The sequence below is a fragment of the Hoplias malabaricus genome, chromosome 1, assembly GCF_029633855.1.
Source record: "Hoplias malabaricus isolate fHopMal1 chromosome 1, fHopMal1.hap1, whole genome shotgun sequence".
NCBI classification, from domain to species: domain Eukaryota; kingdom Metazoa; phylum Chordata; class Actinopteri; order Characiformes; family Erythrinidae; genus Hoplias; species Hoplias malabaricus.
The window spans coordinates 904,824-927,763 of record NC_089800.1 but is presented as its reverse complement, the minus strand read 5'-3'; the positions used below and the strand labels follow the sequence as shown (position 1 = coordinate 927,763).

General features: G+C 43.8%; 3 protein-coding genes across 5 annotated transcripts; 1 reads left to right on the top strand and 2 right to left on the bottom strand.

Moving 5' to 3' along the window:
- Window positions 1-915: 915 nt before the first annotated feature.
- Window positions 916-6,271, top strand: slc22a13b (solute carrier family 22 member 13b). 2 transcript variants are annotated; one of them, XM_066678017.1, is made up of 10 exons: window positions 916-1,389; window positions 3,098-3,201; window positions 3,447-3,601; window positions 3,699-3,867; window positions 4,070-4,190; window positions 4,274-4,368; window positions 4,481-4,695; window positions 4,919-5,027; window positions 5,194-5,403; window positions 5,542-6,271. In XM_066678017.1, exons 1-10 carry the CDS (start codon window positions 1,015-1,017, stop codon window positions 5,621-5,623), a joined length of 1,635 nt encoding a protein of 544 aa, XP_066534114.1. In that variant the 5' UTR covers window positions 916-1,014; the 3' UTR covers window positions 5,624-6,271. The 2 variants fall into 2 exon arrangements, with proteins under 2 accessions (XP_066534114.1, XP_066534116.1); XM_066678019.1 differs by lacking the exon at window positions 5,542-6,271 and having other exon boundaries at window positions 5,198-5,346.
- Window positions 6,272-6,281: 10 nt separating this feature from the next.
- On the bottom strand, window positions 6,282-22,484 carry LOC136702961 (paxillin). 2 transcript variants are annotated; one of them, XM_066678020.1, is made up of 10 exons: window positions 22,409-22,484; window positions 21,906-22,035; window positions 21,612-21,675; window positions 21,002-21,469; window positions 19,475-19,550; window positions 15,222-15,367; window positions 14,955-14,996; window positions 8,326-8,456; window positions 6,940-7,108; window positions 6,282-6,844 (listed from the first exon to the last, which is right to left on the bottom strand). In XM_066678020.1, the coding sequence occupies exons 2-9, from the start codon at window positions 22,028-22,030 to the stop codon at window positions 6,952-6,954; spliced, it is 1,209 nt and encodes a 402-aa protein (XP_066534117.1). In that variant the 5' UTR covers window positions 22,031-22,035; window positions 22,409-22,484; the 3' UTR covers window positions 6,282-6,844; window positions 6,940-6,951. The 2 variants fall into 2 exon arrangements, with proteins under 2 accessions (XP_066534117.1, XP_066534118.1); XM_066678021.1 differs by having other exon boundaries at window positions 6,282-6,826.
- On the bottom strand, window positions 9,762-14,236 carry LOC136699730 (xin actin-binding repeat-containing protein 1-like). Its single transcript, XM_066674674.1, has one exon. It carries the CDS (start codon window positions 14,234-14,236, stop codon window positions 9,824-9,826), a length of 4,413 nt encoding a protein of 1,470 aa, XP_066530771.1. The 3' UTR covers window positions 9,762-9,823.
- Window positions 22,485-22,940: the final 456 nt, after the last annotated feature.

The following is a 22,940-nucleotide window of genomic DNA, read 5'->3' as shown; positions in this document are numbered from 1 at the left end:
GCTGATCCAACCCCCTGTGATAATGTTTTATTGGCGTCTGCTGCGCTGTAAACTGTGGTAAACACTGATCCTCAAAAATGGCACCTGTTCATCAGAAAAGTTAATCTGTGATAAAATACATAACCAGCGCAGGAAAGTGGAAGATTACAGTCAACAAGCCAAGTGCTGTAATAAATGACTGAAGTGCAGTGTATTAATAGAAAAGTCTCATGTAAAATCATTGCCTCATTTAATGGCCGTTTGTTTTTTTTATTGATTAAGTCCATTTACGTTCATTTTTGGAGCCAAATTCCATGTGTTTTTGGACGTAATGTTTGGGATAAAGCTCTTTATTTGTATAATGTGAGTATATAACAATTTATGACGTCATTATGCTGCATTCTGCCTGTTGGTAGCACCAAAGCACTACAGATTTCATATCTGACTGGTTATTCATTATTATGATTTATTACGGGCAGAAACAATAAACCGATAACACATTTATTGACATATTTTCCATGTGTAATGTCTTATGGATAATTTAATACTTAATAATGTAAAAAATCATCAGTAAATCCTGCTAAAATCAGTTATTAAATTAAACCTCTTAAAAGGTTTAGTGCTTATGAAGCCCCCTAGTGGTCAGAGCGTGATATGTCAGGTTTTAAAAGTTTCAGGGTTAATTTTACATGTGGACTTTATGGTCTCACTCTCTCTCTCTCTCTCTCTCTCACACACACACACATATATAAACTTAAACAATACTACCACCTTAAAAGCTCTCAGTTAAAATTACATAAGGTTATATTTAAAGACAGGCCTCTTTTCTTCACACTATTTCTGCCGTGTGTTTGAGCTGATTGATCTTTTATCATAGTCCACTGTGGAGATGTAATAGATAACTGTGCGTGTGATAGGTTTAAACATTAATTTGCTTCCCCATGAGACAAACTCCTCTGAAGCTCACAGAGAGAAGAGAAAGCCCCTCAGCAGTGTGTGTGAGAGAGAGTGTGTGGTTGTTGCCGTCCTGTGAAGATGATCAGCTTTACCCAGGTGCTGTCTGAGGTGGGAGAGTTTGGGGCTTTTCAGAAACGCCTGCTCCTGGTCATCTGCATCCCAAACTTCTTCACAGCCTTCCACATGTTCGGACAGGTGTTCACAGGCCTGTCCTTCCCTCACCACTGCAACACGGACTGGATCCTCACCCCGGGGCCCAACCTCAGCCTCCAGGAGCAGCTCAACTTGACCCTGCCCTCCGTCCAGCCCGGCCAGTACCAAAGCTGCAGCATGTTCACACCCGTCCAACTGGACCTGGAGCAGATTCAGACTTTTGGACTCAACGAGACCACCGAGTGCGTGGACGGGTGGGTTTACGAGAGTCCTAAGGGCAGCAGCACTCTTATAACAGAGGTGAGGGGTTTTATCTGAATTTAAAAGGGTGTTATATATTGTAGTCACTTTTATTTGTTGCTCTACAAATGACTTTAAAAAGATGATTTAAGATGGAAGTTGAGCTGAAATTTGTTCTGAAACTGTGCAGGGACCTTTGCAGTTTACATTTACATTTATATTTACATTTATGCATTTGGCAGATGCTTTTATCCAAAGCGACTTACAAAAGAGGATCTAACATTCGAACTACAGCACAATTTAGACAAAATACCTTACATTGAGTGCAATATGCAGGAAGTAATAAGTGCATTAAAGAAAGACATTCAGAGATACTCTCGGAAGAGCTGGGTCTTCAAAGATTTCTTGAATGTGGAGAGGGTTCCTGTTGCTCTGATGGTGCTTGGAAGCTCGTTCCACCAGCGTGGTACCAGAGATGAGAATAGCCTCGACTGACCTGTACGGGGGGTTGGTCGTGTTAGTGTTAGTTGGCGCTCCTTTGAGGAACGGAGAGGGCGGGCGCTAACGTTTTGTTTTTAAGAGTCTATTGAGGAAGATGGGAGCAGAACCAGTGAACACTCTGAAGGCCATCATTAGTGATTTGAATTTGATGCGAGCAGCTAAGGGTAGCCAATGCAGCTCGACTATTAGAGGCGTGACATGTGCTCTTTTAGGTTGGTTGAAGACCAGGCGTGCTGCAGCATTCTGGATCATCTGTAGCGGTCTCACAGCACAGGCCGGAAGACCTGTCAGGAGGGCGCTGCAATAGTCTAGACGGGAGATTACTAACGTCTGAACGAGGAGCTGTGTTGTGTGTTGAGTTAGGTATGGCCTAATCTTCCTTATGTTGAATAGGGAGAAGCGGCACGATGGAGCTACAGCGGTAACGTGATCTGTGAAGGTCAGCTGGTCATCAACCATGACACCCAGGTTTCTTACAGCCTTGGTGGGAGCCACTGATAGGGACTCTAGCTTGATGCTGATGTTGTGGAGAATAGCTTGCTTGGCTGGGAGGACCAGCAGTTCAGTTTTGGATAAATTCAATTGGAGGTGATGTTCCTTCATCCATGTAGATATGTCAGAGAGACAGTCAGAGATTCGAGTTGCCACTGAAGTGTCTCCTGGAGTAAAGGATAAATAGCTGTGTGTCATCTGCATAGCAGTGATAGGAGAAGTCGTGCGAATGTATGATTGGGCCTAGAGAGGTGGTGTACAAGGCAAAGAAGAGGGGTCCCAGCACTGAGCCTTGGAGCACACCTGTGGTGAGGTGGTGTCGCGCTGATGTTTGTCCAAGCCATGACACACTGAAGGATGGTCCAGTGAGATAAGACTCAAACCAGGAGAGTGCAGTTTCCCCTGTTGCTGCAGTAATAGCTTTTTGATTTCTGGGAAGTGTAATAAAATATATATTTTTAAAGTTTTAAAAGAAGCTTATAAAAGTCATTTGTTTGTTTTTGTGTTGAATGTTCTTCCAAATTCGTACACACATCCACGACCACCAGACCACTTAAAAACGATGGAGAACTCCAACTGCTTGGGTTTTTCTCAACATTGACGGACACCCAAGCTAGCCATGAGTGAGAGGGTGCTCGTCAAACCCACACAGAGTGTCGTCTTGGACTTCAGGCCTCAGATGGCTGAGGCATCATTGAGGACAGAACTAGAAAAAGGATGGAGATGTGTAACCTGCTCTGAAGATATTCTCTTCATGTGTCTGCTTACTTCTCAGTTTGATCTGGTGTGTGACAGTAAGAGTCTGAATGAAGCGTCTCAGTCCATCTACATGGCTGGACTCCTGGTGGGAGCGCTGGTGTTTGGGCCAATGGCGGATAAGTATGTTTTTTTACTGGAGTTAGAAAGCTAATGTATCTAATGAGTAGTGGACGCTAATATACGATGTATAACAATAACTTTACAGACGCAAAACCCACTGTCGTAGTCTTTAGGCTGTGTCCCTGTTTGTTTATTAATTAATTTATTATTTATCTACAACGGCAGTGTGGTAAGCAACGAGGGCTACTTGAGGAAACAGATGAGACGTAAAAGAAGAGGCTGAGACGTATGTCATGTTTCTGCAGGTACGGCCGGCGCTTTGTGACCCTCCTCTCTCTGGTTCTGCAGCTTCTGTTCGGAGTGGGCGCTGCTTTCTCTCCGAATTTCTACGTCTACATCGCCCTCCGCTTCGTGGTCGGGACGTCCATATCTGGCATTGCCATCAACACTTATGTGTTAGGTACTGACCTGGAAACACATTTGTCACAGAGAGCAGCATCACGTCTGAGCTCCTGAGAACGGTTAATTAACTCATACTGTGCTGACTGCTTCTGTAGGCACTGAGTGGTGTGGCGCCTCTAAGCGAGCCCTCTTCACCATCCTCTCTCACTGCTGTTACGCTCTGGGACTGATGGTTCTGTCTGGTTTGGCCTATGCCATTCACAACTGGAGGATCCTGCAGATTGTTCTGTCTGCTCCAGTGGTGACCCTCGCTGTCTACTTCTGGTCAGGCTTCCTTGATTTTTTTTATTTATTTATTTTTTCTCTTTTCTCAGGGGTGCCCAGGTATTCTGGGAATCCGATCCCACCTATGGGTACAATGTTATTGCTCATACACTGAAGTTCAGAACATTTTCCTTTATCTCAGAGACGCTAGTAATTACTAGCAGAGTTTTGAAGTAAAGAGACTGTATTTTCCGTGTTGCAGGGTCCTCCCAGAGTCGGCTCGCTGGCTCCTGACCCAGGGCAGACAGGAGGAGGCCAGGAAGGTCATCCTTAAAGCTGCTCGGGTCAACGGCAGGAAAGTCCCGGACTCTCTCCTTGAGAAGGTGAATATTAAACTGCTCATATCTCACAGTGACACCTCTGAGTGACGTATGACACAGTGTAATATGAGTGAATGTTGTTTCAGCTGGAAGCCGAGACCAAAGCTCAGACGGGCAACATGCTGGACCTGTTCAGAGTGGGAAACCTGCGAAAAAGAGCGCTCATCATGAGTTACATCTGGTCAGTGCTGGACAGTGTAGATTAGAATAATCCAGAAACTCAAGGACAGTGCTCAATAAACTATAGCTCCTGAGTTGATCGATGCTTGGTGATTAGTCTCTTCCTTCGGCAGGTTTGTGACCAGTTTGGTTTACTACGGGGTCAGTCTGAACGTGGGCAACTTTGGGCTGGACATCTACCTGACGCAACTCATCTTTGGCATTGCAGAGCTGCCCGCCCGCCTCGGCTGTTTCCCCCTCATCGAGCGATTCGGACGGAAGAAATGCCAGAGTGCAGCGCTGCTCCTCGGGGGGACGGCCTGCCTCGTGATTCCCACCATTCCCTCTGGTGTGTAAATATGCACAGCGTAATTTTCACAGTAAGGAAAAAGAATCAACTCTACAGTCACTGTGGCGGTGTACCTCAGGGGTACATCTTCAGATACCTGTAGTTTGGAAAACAACATTGTACTCTGTTCAGTTCAGTACAGTGATATTCTCTTTGTAGGCCACAGGAAAACAGTTGAAATCTCTGAGCTGAAGCCTCTAACTTTTTTTTTTTTTTTACCCAGAATTCCCTGTGGCGGTGACTGTCATAGCAGTGATAGGAAAGTTTTCGCTTGCAGCGTCGTTTTCCATCGCATATGTGTACACCGCTGAACTCTATCCCACTGTTGTGAGGTGAGTGGTGTTTACATTTCTGAAAGAGATTTGACACCACTGGTCAGAGGTCAGCTTTTGTGGATTTTGAAATGAAATGGCAATTTGCAAAGTGATGCCTGGTCAAACACATCTGATCTTGTGTGTTATCTCTGCTGTGTTTAACCTGTTGACTCATGTGTTTCAGACAGAATGGAGTTGGCTTGAACTCGATGTGTGCTCGTGTGGCTGGGATTCTGGCTCCTCTCATTGGACTCCTGGACGTCTATCACCACTCCATCCCGATGGTCATCTACGGCTCTCTGCCGTTTCTGGGCGGGGCGCTGTGTTTCATGCTCCCCGAGACGCTCAACACCGAGCTTCTGGATCACACCGACGCTCTGATGGATCACAGCATGTGAGTTTACACAGTGTTTATTACTAGCTCCTGAAACCTTGTATCTCTATGACGTTCACATTTCAGCAGAAAGAGGAAACATTATCATTAGTCTCTGTGCAGTCATCAACATTTATGTGTGTCATTTCTTATTTGTAGGACATCAAAGAAGGGGAGTATTGAAAATGGAGGCACTCAACCAATGTCCACGGAAGAAATATTCAAGAACACAAAGTTATGAGACATTACTGTAGATTACTGTTAAATTTATTTCTTAAACGTGTAGATAATGGTGAGATTAGTTGTGTCTTATATCGATATCTGAGAAAGAAGTGAACCTATCTTTGGAAACATCCAGCGACGTCAGTGAAGATGATGATGACTGTGAAGAAGGGCAGCGTAATTGTGAACATAATTGTTTACAGCGTTTGTTTTTTTGTGAATGGTGTAGTGTAGTGGTATTCTGCTTCGACGGCTAGGGTTCAGTTCCCTGCTCGAGTAACCAGACCATGCTACACCAGTCCATGGACAAGACTCCTAAAACTACATTCACGTACACTCCTAAAAATGCTGTCTTCAGAAGACACAGTTGTTTTATATAGAACCAAAAACACAAAGAACCATTTATTGGTTTACAATGCATTTCCCATCACACAATCCTTAAAGCAAGCAGATCTTTGAGTGTTGTTCCATCTTCTTTAGGAGTGTACATCTGTAATGTGGGTAGATGTGTGTTATTCTGGAATGGGGTGCAGAAATGTTAGTGCCATTCTGCCAACAGGACTACAGCTGATTTGTAGTAAACACTAAACCACTCTGTGCTGGATGTTCTCTGTGTGAAGTGGTTGATGAGTGCTATATTTTTTTTAAATAAAAAATGACTGCAAGTTCTGTGCAATTCTTTAATCCAGAATCATATCATTTTCCAGTGAGAATTCAGTTTCTAAAAGAACACTTGTGTTTGATTATTAGTTCTTAAAGGGTCAGTGTCGTCAATCTGTTCCTAGAAGCAATTTAATCATTAGTGTGTGTCCCAAAGCTGGATCACATTTCAAGCAGCAGCTTCACTTTGGAAATTCATACAGTGTTTGTACAGATTATGCATGGATTTATGCAAATGTTTTGGAACTCTTGATCCTAGCAATTGTAGACTAAAATGTACAGGAGGAGGATGTGTTAAAAAAGCTAATTAACCCGTTTCAACAGAGGGTCGAAAATTCACACAAGACTGCACCTGGGGACACTTCATACATTTCCGTGTACATGAAATAACAATGGATAGGAACTTTACATTATCTAAAGGCCTAAAAGTGTCTTATTTATGAATTTCTAAACTAGTTTAAACACATTTAACTTTAATGACAATAAACCAGGAGAGGAGACTCCGAAACGGGGAGCACACCAAAACTTCATCAGATGTCGTCACACTTTTCTTCACAGTCAACTGAAAGATTGGGGGCATCTGTTAATGGACACGAGTACAGTGTGAATTATATCAGTCATATTTTGGGATGTTTTTTTATGCATATCACACATTCAGGACCCTTCTACACTTACTGTCTACTGAGTTCAGATGGTGTCTGTCCCAATACTTCTGCTCAGAAGCCAGCGGTTCTTATGCTGCTGGTGTCCAAAGCCCTCATCATAGTTTCCCTTCTTCCTGAAGAGCTGCTGGTAGTGGAACACACAGTAGAACTCTCCGTAGAGTGGCGCGTAGTTACGTAGACTAAAAACATGGAGGACACATCTCTCAGTGTAGTTGTATTCATTCATTCATTCATTCATTGTCTAACTGCTTATATAATCCAGCTTCCTGGGCGCAAGGCGGGAACACACCCTGGAGGGGGCGCCAGTCCTCCACAGGGCGACACACACTCACACATTTACTCACACACTCACACCTATGGACACTTCTGAGCCTTCAATCCACCTACCAACGTGTGTTTTTGGAGCATGGGAGGAAACCGGAGCACCCGGAGGAAACCCATGCAGACACATCGAGAACACACCACATTCCTCACAGACAGTCACCCGGAGGAAACCCACGCAGACACAGGGAGAACACACCACACTCCTCACAGACAGTCACCCGGAGGAAACCCACGCAGACAAAGGGAAAACACACCACACTCCTCACAGACAGTCACCCGGAGGAAACCCACGCAGACACAGGGAGAACACACCACACTCCTCACAGACAGTCACCCGGAGGAAACCCACGCAGACACAGGGAGAACACACCACACTCCTCACAGACAGTCACCCGGAGGAAACCCATGCAGATACAGGGAGAACACACCACACTCCTCACAGACAGTCACCCGGAGGAAACCCACGCAGACACAGGGAGAACACACCACACTCCTCACAGACAGTCACCCGGAGGAATGGGTGGGTTTCCGGGTGACTGTCTGTGAGGAGTGTGGTGTGTTCTCCCTGTGTCTGCATGTGTTTCCTCCCACGTTCCAAAAACACACGTTGGTTTGAAGGCTCAAAAGTGTCTGTAGGTGTGAGTGTGTGTCACCTTGTGAAAGACTGGTGCCCCCTCCAGGGTGTGTTCCTGCCTTGTGCCCAATGATTCCCAGTTACAGACAATGAATGAATGAAGGTTAATTTAATTAGCATGTTACAGTTCAGTGGCATAACCCAGTCAACATGTAGCAGCAGATTGCCCTTTGTGCCAGTAGATGCTTATAAATTTCTAGCCTAGCCTTTAGTATTCAGCTTCAGTTAAGCTCAGGATCTCAGAGTCATCCAAGAAGCCACTGACTGGGTTTATACAAAAAAAATCTGATCTGTCAATATTTTTTAAAAATAGAAGGCAGCCTGTATTTACTGATAAACTGAAATCTGGACAGGCCTGATGTGGCAAGCAGGTACTTTGGAGACCCCTGCATTAAGGTACTTAGATTGGATGGTTGTTTTCAGCTTTAAATTTCTCACCTGAGTTTCTGTTTGCAGTGGTTACAGCAGAAGCAGTTTTTGTGAAAAATAAATTTGTCTGCTGCCATTTTCTCCATGGGGTAAACAGGCTTGAGGCAGGAGGAACACAGGTCCTGAGCGGCCGGCTGAAACTACAGTCATAACAGGTTAAAAAAGTTTAGCTTGGAGTAAATTGAGACATTAGCAAGTGCTTGCTGTTTGCGCTTTGGTTTCCCTTAGTGTTATTGATACTTATATAATCACGGCTTTTAGATGCTTCTCTGAATTTTTGAACTGCACTGATCTTACGGTTTCCAGAAGTAAATACTGCTATGTTGCATCCATATCCGTATCAGAGAAATATGAATGAAATAAATGCAGAATTTGTACAGAAGGCTACGTCCGTATCTCTGATGGTATTGAACCTTGTACAAATGACCAACATTCTAATGACACACACAACGAAATGTAAAGCAACGTATTCTTTATTTATTTTTACCCTTATTTGACATTTTTAGTGAACCACAATGTAATCTTTACCTTGACAGTTAACAGTAAAATGAACTTGAAGTGTATACCATAGCGAATGGGAATTGTTGAACGTCAGCTAAAAAAGTGAACACTGTAAACATTTGCATTGCTCATCTTTGTCATCACCCCTTAAAGCACAGAAATATAAAAGGTACCTAACTGCTAACAATTAGTTTGTGGGGCATACATACAAACATACATTCATTGTGTTGCCATTGAGGCATTTATCTAGTTTCTTCTTTCCCTATTCTTAAGATAAATTATTATTTATTGTTTAGTTATAAAGTGACCAGCACAATATTAAAATAATAACTATATGAAGGACTTTTAGTTTGACTGATTTAATTTGGCTTCCACGGCTCACGATGAAGTCACTTCCTGTTTTACTTCGGACATTTGTCAGGAAAATAAAACGTGGCAGACTCTGATTGTAATCCACTTGCAGTAAAGCATCATAGAGGCAATGCCGTATGTTCATCTGGTAATAAATATGTTCATGTGTTTAAAAGACAATGTTAAGAACAGTCAGTTAAAAGGAATAAATACAAGCAGTTCATTTACATATGTGTATAAGCTAACAGCCCTATTAGCAGCCGTTGTTGGTGCAGGAAAGTGATATATGCAGTTATGTTTGCAACTATGTACAGTGTAATGTATAATTCAGAATGCAGACGCTCAGTATTTTGTATTGTTTATTTTTCTACAGTTTTCACCTGAATGTTAATGAGGAAGAGTGACAGTAAAGTGGTCAATCTTTATATGGCTCAGTCTTTATTGACTCTGGTTTAACTTGGTGTTTAGTCCGAGTTTCTACACACTGCACGAGAACACTACATTCATACACATCTATTTAAACAGGTACACCACTTAATTACTAAAAAATACACATAATCTCAATCCTATGGGTGAACTGGAAAACACACCAGTGGGAGTGAATTTTAAAATCATTTACGACCATGTTCAACTCTGGATCTTCATTGAGCCGCTCCTACGAAGAAGCATGATTATCATTAACAGAAGCCATGTTGATTCTTGGAAAGGTGACCACTTCTGAAGTGGCTGGTCTGCTCGTAATTTGGCGTCTGAAACATGTGCCAGGCTCAGGCTGTGTGGTCATAACTGTGGAGGTCTTGGAGGAGTAGAACTTGTTGCCGAAGCAGTCCATTTCTTCATATTTCTCCCTGATGGTCTTTGTGCCTATGACTTTCTCTCCCTCTGGGATTGTTTGCACTTCCAGAGTGCTGACCTGCCGATTTTCTTTGGCTGGACAGCAGGAGGGACACTTCGTAACACAGCAAAGCTTGTGGTCGGCAGTCATGTTGTAACAAGTTGTAGACTGAAAGGTCTCAGCTTTGGGGCTTGGGTTCTGAGGATTACTTGGCGTTGGTGGGTTTGCGTTTTTTCTGGCAGCAGACTGGATGGAAATGAACGAGGGTGAAGACGGAGATCCTGACCTTGGTTTAGGTGTTGGAAGACTAAGCCCTGGTTTAAATCTCTCTGCGTGCATCGCTGGGTCTTCAGTAAAACTCTTCCCAGGAACTTCTAGAGTATTCCCACTCTCGGCTTTTGGGGATTTGCTCGACCCAATGCTGATTTTCCGTATATTTCCTGAGACAGAGGAACTTTGTACATCCATCATAGACTCCTTGAACAGACCTGAGAGTCCTGCAATGTCAGAGTCAGATTTCAGTGTAGAGACAGAGCAGAGTGCTTTCTTGATGGTTTCCTCTATGTCCATAAGCCTTGACAGTGTTTGTTCCTTTAGTGTGATTATTGCAGCACTTGCTTTTTCAAGGTCTCCATATGCCACCTGCATTGAAGACATCAGCTCACGTTCACAGACCATCTCAGATCTCCCTGCTTTCTTGTCCACCACTGTGTTTTTTGGACTGTTTTCAGGCACAACCCAATCCGGCACACTCTCAAATATCTTTTGTAGATCACTTACATGTTCCTTGCTTGTATCTTCTTCAATCTCTTCAACTTTGGAGAGGATGTTTTTCAGCTCCTCCTGCCTTCTCAGTTGGTCAAAAATGTCCATCGCTGCACTCGCATTCTCCCGCATGATTTCATCCATGTGAACTGACAGCCTCTGCCTTCGTTCTTCTTCGCTTTCTTTCCTGACTTTCTTCTCCCTCATAGTCACGTGAACCTCTGGTTGTCCTTCAAGTCCACCATCATTTGGTTTACTGTTTCTGGTATTTGGGTCATTTTGCAGGGCGGATTCTGCTATACTGCTTGTTGCCATTTTGATTCTTTTGGGTTTCACGGGTGGAATTGCTCGTCCTGTCTTCATGCCGAAGTTCTGCAGAGCTGTTTGAAATTCTGGGCCAGAGTCATTTAGGCACAGCATGTTTTCTGAGCCTTTCCTTTGACTTTCTTCAAGTATTTGATGCCTTGTGTCTTCTGCTGTTGGATTTCCCTCAGAATTGCTGGTATGACCTTGACTTTGTTGTTCGAGGCTTTCATTTCCTGCACATTGCTTTGGTTTGGAGTTCGGTTCAGCTTGGGATTTATTCATATCCCCTGCATGACCAAGAATGACTACAGTTTTGGAACTGAGGTTTACCTTTAAATGGTCTGGTTTAGGAGGAATGGCTGGCTTAGGTCTGATTCTTTTGTTACTCTGAACAGAGGTCTCTGTGTGTGTTTGGTTTGTCCGAGGGGGGCATGCCATTGGTTTATTTGTAGTCTGGCCTTGATGTGAGCCTGCTTCAGCTCCCTCATGCTTTGCCTCTGGAGTCACCAGACCAGGACAGGGGGAGCAGTGGCATGCTTTGTTTTCTTCTGAAGTGGCAGTCACCTCAGACTCTTTGACAGCGGTCTCCACATTTATTATATTCTTCTGTCCAGCAAATGTTTTTCCTGAATGCCTATAAATCATTGCAGCTTTAAAGTCCCCTTTAGTGACATTGAAATTGGATTTGCCCAAAGAATCAAGAGCTGCTTGTACCCTACCTTTCATGGCCTCCTCTGATTCTTCTGGGTGGTGTCCAGTTTCAGAATTATTTGAAGATAGACTCTCTGTAAGGCTATCTTCTTTTGTGGTATGTGTGAGGTTTTGGTTGTCTTCTGAATCATGAGCAGTGGTGGGATTGGTGGAATTTTCAAGAGAAATCTCTTGTTGCTTCTCCTGAATACTTTGTTGAAGGGCTCTTGCCTCCTCTGTGGCTTGCTGGAGACTCAGAATGGCTGCTTGAAGGTTCAACAACTGATTATCTTCTGCAATGTCAACCAGCTCTGTCTGGATTACCATACCTTCCTCTACATTTTCGTGAACCGATGCATTTTGACATTGTAGAGATCTTTCAGGTTCAACATGGTGACTTTCAGCAAACCATTGTTCAATCTCTGGACGGCTTGGAAGTGAATCATTTCCATGTGTGATAGTACTATCAGCTGTTTTATTCAACTGTTTTTGGACAAGGTTATCAGATGGCAGAGAAGTCCCAGCATTGTCTGGATTGGTGAATATGGCTTTGATCATCTTAAAATTACCTGGTGCAATGATAACATTTTGCTCTCTTTCCTGAGAAGAGAAGAGATCTTCCTCCGACGAACTTCTCTGCAGTTGTTTCAAGTAATCCAGTTCTCCCTTCTCAATGCAGCTTCGAAATAGTTTTACATTACTAGTCTTGTTTTCCTCAGTTCCTAAAGAAGTCGAGTCATCGTCTTGGATGGGAGGTGGTGGGGTATACATGACAAGTGTGTCATCACCTTTTCCACTTATCAGAACACCCTTTTCTTCCTCAGACACATCCCGTCCATGAAAAACATCCTTTAAGTTGTCTCCCAAGGTGTCCACTAATTGATCTTCAAAGATTTTCCTTGTGGCTTTAACATCTACCCTACATTCTCCCTCCTGTGAAAGTGTTTCAGCTTCTTCTTGTGGGGTGATCTCAAGCTGTGTCTGTGAAGTTTGCTCTCTGGTGGTCTCACCAGAACCTAGAAGACAATGTGCTGTTTGACCAGTGCCATCATGACCATCATGCCTATAAAGAACATAAGCTAATATGTCCACTGATCCCATCTCACAGTCTTGTATTAAAACTCCTTTTCCGAGACTTGTCTCTTGACCCAGTAGATCTTCAATGACCTGAACCATGATTGTAGTTCTGTATTCTTTGTCCTGGTTCACAGTGAAAGGAAGTTGATGAGTTGGGACCTGTACATTCTTGATTTCCACATTACCTTGATCGTCCTCTTTTAGGAAGGCTACGAGTGAGTTTATGTTTGCTCTTGCCAAAAGCTGAAGCAAAATGCTCTTCATACTTCCCATAACGGTCTCTTCGTGTTGTATTTCTGGACCTTCCTCCTGAATTAAATTGTACTTTGCCTTTCTCACATGCCCAGCCTCACTGGCTTCAATAAGGATCCCATGAGAATGAATAACACTGAAGTTATGAAGAGATGCTAAGGTCCTGCTCATGCTCTGCACCACAGTGTCCAGTTCTCCTTCGTTTTGCCAGTTGATCCTGTCCAGTGGAGTTGACTCAAACATCTGTGTTCTGTTCCTAACATTTGTCTTCCAAATTTCATCTTCTGTGTCGATGTTCTCGTTTGCTGCTGAGCTGCTTTCTTTGCCTTGTGATCCCTTTTCAAAGATCTCTTTGGCTTTAGATATTCCTCCGTATGTTCCTCCACCCTCTTGACCTATGTCTGTAATATCTGTAATGTTAAGAGGGCTGGATCTTTTGACTGGGTCGCTCTGGTATGTCTCAAAGTCTTTCCTTTGTTTTTGGACCTCTCCCTTTTCTTCCGCAGACACAACAACCTTCCCTGGAAACACATCCTCTGGGCTATCTCTTGACGTGTCCCTTGACTGACATTCAAACATTTTCCGCTTGGCTTTAACATCTACCCTGAAGCTCTCCTCTTGAGCAAGTGCTTCACATTCCTGCTCTGGGTCAGCTGTATGCTCCTGGCTAGAACCCAAAGGAAAAGGTACTCTTCCTTGTTTAGACTCTTCTCCTTGTAAACAAATTGAGGCCTGTTCAAACACATGTCCTCCTTCAACACACTTCTGCATCCAATGTGCTTGTGTTTGAGGGAGCTCCCCAGTGTTGACAGCACCGTTCTCAAATATCCAGCGCCTTGACTGGACCTCACCCCCGTATGATATATCTGTAGCTAAGCCAGAGTTTAGTATGTCAGCAAACTCCTCATCAACTACATTTCCCAGGCCCTTTAGCTCTGGACAGGTGTGCTTGAGGAGTCGCTTCAGCTCACATTTCTGGCGTTGCTGGTACAGATTGGAGACGGCTTCTTTTAAAGGGGGTGTTGGAACGGGGGACTGGCATTCATCTCTGGAGTTGTTTGGCGGGACGGGACTGGTTACATATGGCAGAGCTGGGTCCTCAGCTGATTGCGGCTCAGGCTCCTTTTGCGCCACATCTGCCATCTTATGAAAATGAAAATAGACTGTTAACTGTGGCTCTGATTAGGCTGGTCAAACTGGCACCCTGCTTGGCCACAGCTCTGCGGATATTAGCTGTTCACAAAGTGATCTGACTTAGATCAAGTGCTAAGGTCTGCTGAGCTATGACCGGCTGAGAACAGAGTTTGACACGTGCTATTATTGTATACTTTGCCCACACAAAGACAAAGATAAGAAATTTACATACGTACCGTAGTTGTTAGAATGCATAACATAGTGCATTTGAAAACAGCATTCCTTGTTAATGTTCCAGCAGGCCTTTTTTCAGTTGAAACATTAGGAAATGTTAGTTGTTTTAAAACAAATATCGTTAAGCGTAATACGTATATTATACAAGGTCAAGTTTGTGCTCTTGGACGTATTTGTAAATTCGATTTTAATTTCGAGCAACATGTTTTGCAATGCAATGTTACCATACCCAGTTTTAATAAGAAATAATAATAATAACAATAAAAAAGACAGCAAGCACATGCTAATATCTTTTCCGTTTCTGTTTTAACTTTTTTTGGATTTGTTTTCCTTTTTTAAAACTACACTAAATACAAAACAAATATTCTTTGTGGTATTCATATGAGTTTAGTTAGGGTCTTCACACAGCACATTCTGTAAGTCCTTTACAGGCAATAAACTTCATCTTATTTAATACGTGTCAAAAACTATTTATTTTAATATTTGCCCGTACCTTGGTAATTCTCTGCCTGGTTGGAGATGGAGGACCTTGTTCCTATGAAAAAAGTAAAAGTAAATAAGTCCATTGCAGGGCGCCATACATTTTTTGGACTGCGGGAGGAAACCCACACAGAAACACTACATACTACTATATATATATATATATATATGTTCATACACAAACACAGAAAGCCAAGCTTCAAAGAAAGGCCCCAGAAATGTTCTCTGACCCCAAGTTCAGCAATACATCAGAAGGACAGAAGCTGATACAAGTACTGACTGTTTTTAAAGGGCTCCCCGCAGGCTCTGCAGCTGCCACTTTGGACAGATAGAGCGCGGACATGGCTTTAACTGACAGAGGAGACGTCTCCCGGCCGTAGAGAGTGTGGTTGTCTCTGAAGTCTGCGATTGATCTCCTTTTATCATCTACAGTGGGACAGAGAAATCAGGTCCAGATTATGATCATCATTATTTTACCAAAAAGAAGGAAATACTGCTGGACTCTCCAGCAAACATCTGTGTTTAGTAAGTGTGGCCCTTTGACCCTGTCCTCTGGAGGAACCATGTTCTAAACACTGAGGAATGTGCGGGATTAAGAAGGAAATATCTCTCTCTCAGTGGGGAGTGGAGAGCCGTGTGATTAGGCGGGCGATTTATTTGTTGCCTTTTACAGACGACCTTATCCTTGACCCATAAAGCTGCCTGGGGTGCTGCAGGCATTCACAGTCAAAGACAAACAGTATGGAGTTTGCCACTGATGGCCTTATAAAAATCAAACTAGGTTCATTAGCATGTTTAGTGGAAGCTGGACAGCCCTCATTCACACAGAAGCTATTGAAAAGATTGGATTATGCACAGAAAATAAAACTTTACAGGCACATTATGGTTCACTAAAGGTACAAAAGTCCCCCACAGAGCAGGTGTGATGTGGTGGTGGATCATTCTCAGCGCTGCAGTGACACTGACGTGGTGGTGGTGTGTTAGTGGAGAGTGGATCAGACACAGACACGGTGTCTACATGAAGTCAGCCACAGCTCTCGCGGTTTTGCCGGGTTTATTCTGGTTGCCTCATGTACATTCCGTATGAGTCTCATCAGATGTTTTTAATCAGTTCAACACGTTCCAAAACGTAAGAACGTAGAACTGGTGTATTAATAAAACAGTGTGAGGTTTAATCCAACAGAACAGAGTCATTTACGTTGTTGTTGAGTGCATTAGTCATGGAGAGAGTTTACACGCTGTCATGAATGAACTGAATGAGTGAATGATGAAGATGTCCCTTTGCTGAATAAGTGATGTGAGTTTGCATTCAGTGCTAATGTGGCCCACCAGCTATTAGTCATCAGAGAGCGACTGTGGGAATGTGTGTGTGTGTGTGTGTGCGCCATGAGTCAGTTCTCGTTATAGGAACATGAACAGCTGTCAGTGGTGTGGTGTCCAGGGTGTGATGGGAAACTGGGGAGTACTAACATTTGACCCTGTGTGTCACAGATACCAAACAGATTACTAGAAGGTAGGTAATATAATAGAAATGGCGCCCCCTCCAGGGTGTGTTGCCACATTGCGCCCAGTGATTCCGTGCAGGCTCCGGACCCACCGCCGCCCTGAACTGGATAAGGGTTACAGATAATGAATGAATGTTGTATAAGGGATGATTAATGATCTAGAGATGGTTTGTTCTGTTTGGAAGGATGTGTGGAGTTTCTATGCGAAGAAGTTGCCACATTATTAACACTGGATTTGGAACTCTCAGTGGGTACAGAATCATACAGAAGGATGACATACTTTGATCATTTAGAAACGTGAAATAATTGTTCGCTTCTGCTCATTATATTATTTTGTCATTCTGTGGTGAATGATGTCCTGGTGCCTGGTCCCAGATGTTCCTTCCTTGCACTCTTGTGATTCTGGTTAGGCTCTAGATCCACCAACAAGGATGAGGTGCTTACAGAAGAAGAATGAATGGAAAACTATTTGTTGTCTGTAATTATAACTCTCATTTTATTTCACTAAAAGTCTCAGAACAATGTGGGAACAATGTGCACCCAGCAATATAATATATATGTACATTATATTATCCATTCATTCATTATCTGTAACCCTTATCCAGTTCAGGGTCGCAGTGGGTCCAGAGCCTACCTGGAATCATTGTGCGCAAGGCGGGAATACACCCTGGAGGGGGCGCCAGTCCTTCACAGGGCAACACAGGCACACACACACTCACACACTCACACCTACGGACACTTTTGAGTCGCCAATCCACCTACCACCGTGTGTTTCTGGAGCGTGGGAGGAAACCGGAGCACCCGGAGGAAACCCACACAGACACAGAGAGAACACACCACACTCCTCACAGACAGTCACCCGGAGGAAACCCACGCAGACACAGAGATAACACACCACACTCCTCACAGACAGTCACCCGGAGGAAACCCACACAGACACAGAGAGAACACACCACACTCCTCACAGACAGTCACCCGGAGGAAACCCACGCAGACACAGGGAGAACACACCACACTCCTCACAGACAGTCACCTGGAGGAAACCCACGCAGACACAGAGAGAACACACCACACTCCTCACAGACAGTCACCCTGAGTGGGAATTAAACCCACAACCTCCAGGCCCCTGGAGCTGTGTGACTGCGACACCTACCTGCTGCACCACCGTGCCGCCCCCTTATACAACATGAATGCTGTAAATAATAATTATACTGAACACAAACAACACAGTAGTGAGTGAGGACATGTGAAATGGTGAGGTTGGGGGCGCAGAGCAGCAGGGTGTGCTAAACATCACTGGTGTGGATTCTTTGTAATGTTCTGTGCAGTAAATTCAAGCCTGGCTTTTAGAATTTCTGGCTAATCCTTTTATATTTGCAGTCTGTGATTGATTGAATCCGTGCATGTTTAACCTGTAGATACAGGGGGCACACAGGACTTCTAAGATCTGAGGAGCCATTATGAAACTCTGGAAACATATGAACTTTGTTTTAAGGCCTTTGGCTTCTCCACAATGTCCTTGGATTGTTACAACCATCACAACACCAGCGACTGTTGGAATTCATGTGATAAATCCTCCACAAAACTCATAAACAAGTGCTAGAGTTAGATGTGCCCTCCTTTTCTTTCTTTGCTTCATAACTCTGAATGAAAGCCTTGATGTCATCTGTGATTCCCCTCAAAAACCTGAAGATTCATAAAGGAACCGTTTTACATGTTTCACTGAGGAGTCAAGGGCAAATATTCCCACGAACACAACAGGCTTTTAATAGACATCGACTGAAATGTTCAGAAATACCAGCCACACCAGCCCAGAAACAGCAATGATCTGTTGAGTGAATGTAATGTAACGTGAAGTGAATGTAGGAAGACTGTATTCTAAGTAATATTTGACTGTGTCTGTGCATCATGAACTTTGTAAAGAGCATGTGATGAAAAATGAATGAACTAGAGATGTTTGCTTCAGACAGCAGTGAAATGCTCAGAATACTAGTATCTGAAATTCGTACTCACCCGACAGTGCCTTTCCTGCCAATTCTCTAATTCAAAGCTAATGTCCCGTTGGATTTGTCCAGCTCTGGTCCTCACTCCTTCACACTGACTTTAAAGAGAGTGTCCTCTATGTGTGTCAGGTCAGTGTGCCTGTGGCTGCTGTGTGCTGGTGACAGCTGACCCTCTCTTAGCGCTGCGTGGCTATTTTCAGAGCCTCGTGTCCTACTATTTCTCCACCAGTCTGAGTCAATCACTGGCTGTGGAGTGGACATTGCTGAAACAGACCCAGTGTCACTTCCCCCACTTGTCCCCAGAGCCCACTCGAGCTTTATTTTGGGATGGACAGGTCGGGCCCTGCTGTGTTATCATCTGCTGTGGCTAGCTTTCCATTCTGTGACTGGCTGATTTTATTGTGATCAGATAGTAACTAGTTCTGCTGATGGATTAGAACTGGTCAACATTAAATCAGAATACCATGCCCAAGTGTTTGTGGAAGCCCCCTATAATGATTTAATCCATCTACTGGACATGGATATTTAACTATGATCTTAGATACCAAGAAATCTAAGGCTCTGAAGCCGCCACACCTCAGCCTATAGGGCCTTTGTTCAGTGCTGTATATGGAGTATAAGACCACCCTTGGTTCTGTGGGGTAGTGGAATTGTTCTCTGGAGTGATGAACCTCCGTCCAATATTTGGAATTTGTAAGTTGAATAAGTGATCTAGAAGTAATCACCTGACCACAGTCACACAACCTGACCTCAGTCATGCTCCTGTGGATGCCAACGAATACTCACAGGGATCTCTCGATATCTAGTGTAAAGTCTTGCCAGACGAGTAGTAGATGTTACAGCAGTAAAGAAGATACAAGCACTCTGTCAGTACCCTAAAATCACCCTGAAATCAAGTAGACACCTATTGTTTCATGACACTTCTACGTCAAAGAGTCTGTTCAATATTTAACCAAGAACACTCTGACTTGTGATAAAGGCTAAAGTACAGAACTGAGAGAGAGAGTGAAACGGTGACTACTAACCTTCTAGAGTGGATATTTTTTCAGTATAGACTCCTGTTATAGTCTTTCTTCTTTCGGAGCGTGGAGTTCTCACCACCTTCAATAAAGTATTTACACATATGAACACACACTCTCTGGAAACTGAAGATCTCTGATTGGTTCTTGGCTTGTACAGTTCTAACAGAGAACTTTAATCATAGGAGAAATTTGTAAGGGCTTTTATAATGTCAAAACTTGTATATGTCACATATGTGCATTTATTTAGTATATATTTACAATTGGCCATTTTCTGAAAAGGAACATACAGCCAGATATGTAACACATGTTTAATATATTTATATATATATCATATTTCCATAGGGGAAAGGATTATTCCTAATATCCTATTATATTCCTAAATATCTTCAAATGGATTCTTATTGGCGACACGGTGGCGCAGCAGGTAGGTGTCGCAGTCACACAGCTCCAGGGGCCCGGAGGTTGTGGGTTCGATTCCCTCTCCGGGTGACTGTCTGTGAGGAGTGTGGTGTGTTCTCTCTGTGTCTGCGTGGGTTTCCTCCAGGTGCTCTGGTTTCCTCCTACAGTCCAAAAACACACGTAGCAGGTGGATTGGTGACTCAAAAGTGTCAGTAGGTGTGAATGTGTGTGTCTGTGTTGCCCTGTGAAGGACTGGCGCCCCCTCCAGGATGTATTCCCGCCTTGCGCCCAGTGATTCCAGGTAGGCTCTGGACCCCCGTGACCCTGAACTGGATAAGGTTTACAGATAATGAATGAATGAATGAATGAGGATTCTTATTGTTAGCTATAATTATGCACATCACGTGAAGGGCCACTAACATCCATCCATCCATTATCTGTAACCCTTATCCAGTTCAGGTTCACGGTGGGTCCAGACCCTACCCAGAATCATCGGGCGCAAGGCAGGAATACACCCTGGAGGGGGCGCCAGTCCTTCACAGGGCAACACACACACACACATTCACTCACACACTCACACCTGTGGACACTTTTGAGTCTTCAATCCACCTACCAACGTGTGTTTTTGGAGCATGGGAGGAACCCGGAGCACCCAGAGGAAACCCACGCAGACACAGGGAGAACACACCACACTCCTCACAGACAGTCACCCAGAAGAAACCCACGCAGACACAGGAAGAACACACCACACTCCTCACAGACAGTCACCCGGAGGAAACCCACACAGACACAGAGAGAACACACCACACTCTTCAGACAGTCACCCGGAGGAAACCCACACAGACACAGGGAGAACACACCACACTCTTCACAGACAGTCACCCGGAGGAGACCCACGCAGACACAGGGAGAACACACCACACTCTTCACAGACAGTCACCCGGAGGAAACCCACACAGACACAGGGAGAACACACCACACTCCTCACAGACAGTCACCCGGAGGAAACCCACGCAGACACCGTGCCGCCCTGGACCACTAACAGTTAAATGGATTTTCTTAGAACCGCATGTCCAAGCTAAGAAAAAATTTCAGAATAATAAATTCAGTATTTAGCTTTTGGTCATTTACCTTTGGGGTCAGATGCTCCTCTTTTGGTGCTGTGCCTTGTTTTTCACAGTTATTAATGCTTCCTGAATCTGTTGGCACTGTTATTTCCTCCGTGACTCTATGGTTGATCACAGCATTCTCAGTGGGAGGGTCATGATTTGGCTCTGGACCACTCTTGAGTTGCAGATCGTTCCTGGGTTGTGGACCACCCTTGAGCTGATGACCGTACTTGGGCTTCAGATAATTGTTGGGGTGTTGACCACTCTTGGCCTGCATGGCTACCTTTTCCTCGTAGAGCTCCCTGAGAGCACTCGTGCTTATGGTGTTTTGGCGAGGGAGGATTTCCATAGATTTGCTGCGGGTGAGAGGAGTGTTGCTGGGAAGACTGGACCGAACCTTCGGCCTCTCTTTGCTCTCATGACTCTGCAGCGGAGAGTCTGGTTTGGTTTGTGGCCCTGTGACAGGGATGGCTGTAAACTGCAGGGTCAGCTGAGGGAGGGAAAACAAACATTAGACACGGTGCGACTGAATTTAATGTAAACTATGAAATGAAATTGTATTAAATCTAGTGAGATTTTCCAAACAAGAATGCGCTATTAAAGTCCCAACATTGTGTGTTTGTGTATTTCACCCTTTGTTGGTTTTCCACTGAATCTGACTTAGCTTTAGCCTTTCCTCCAGCAGAGTTCTGGTATCTGAATGGGGCGAGAGTTTAATAAAAAAACAAGTAAAAACTTGACCATGTTTGTTTCACTTTATGATTTTTATCAACACCATGTTATCACAGTTTCACAGGTATTTTATACTGAGCAGTAAAACAGCATTGTGCTAGCATGCTAAACACAACAAATGAGATGCAGTTTTGTCTGAATGTCAGAGACCAGCCTTTTTTTTATTCATATAATATTTTTGAAACAGCGCTCACTGGGCCACAAGCTGAGAAACAGATTTCCTCCTGTCCCTGAGTCCAGCTTCTGTCCAGGACAGGGAATGATCAGCACTGATGCTTCTGAGAGACTGGGCCCTCCTCATGTTACTCTTCACCTCCATTTCCTCTACACACACACACACACACACACACACACATGTGTATACATGCACTACACCTGCACACAGGACACACACCATCTTGATTACAGAGCAGGGCCAAATCAATATTAAACTTCTGAAATCGTCTTTAAATTATCTCCACATTTTAAATGTGAAAACTTAAGGAAATGTAGCTATATCCTTTAACCTCGCATTATCCAGTTCACATTGGAACAACCAGATTATTCCTCACTGATAAACCAAAGCAGTGGAAGGAGTTATGATGCTTAATAATGCTGTGTTAAATATATTTACACCGATCAGTTTCTGTGTCTGACAAATCGAAGAACCACTGCACACCGTACAGGCTTCTACTGGAGAAACTAGTGAGTTCCTTACCTTCGTCAAGACGCTGCTGCTGTCTCCTTTCAAAGAAATAGAGTTAATACTCAGGGCATCACGAGACTTACACACACACACACACACTCACACACACACACACACACACACACACACACACACACACACACACACACAGACACACACACACACACACACACATACACTCAGTGAAGAAACCAGTGAGCAAAGTCCTGCTACTTTATTACCACTCACACTGGGTACTGACTTAAAAGAGCAACCACTGCCCACTCTTAATTAGCATCAATAAAACACACGTGTGCAATATATCATCAGTGTCCAATTACAAATATGTAGCTCCATTTTTGTGGACTTTTATTTACTAAATCATTTGACCACAGGACATTGGAACATCATGTGTAATTTCCTGATGAATGAACCAATAGAAATCTTTTTACATTGACTTCCACTAAAAGTTAAGATTCTCCTGTAAAGTTACTATTCTTGTAATACATGTTTTTAATTGGACAGTGACAGTATGTGTGTGCATCCAGGTGGAGCATTATAATTC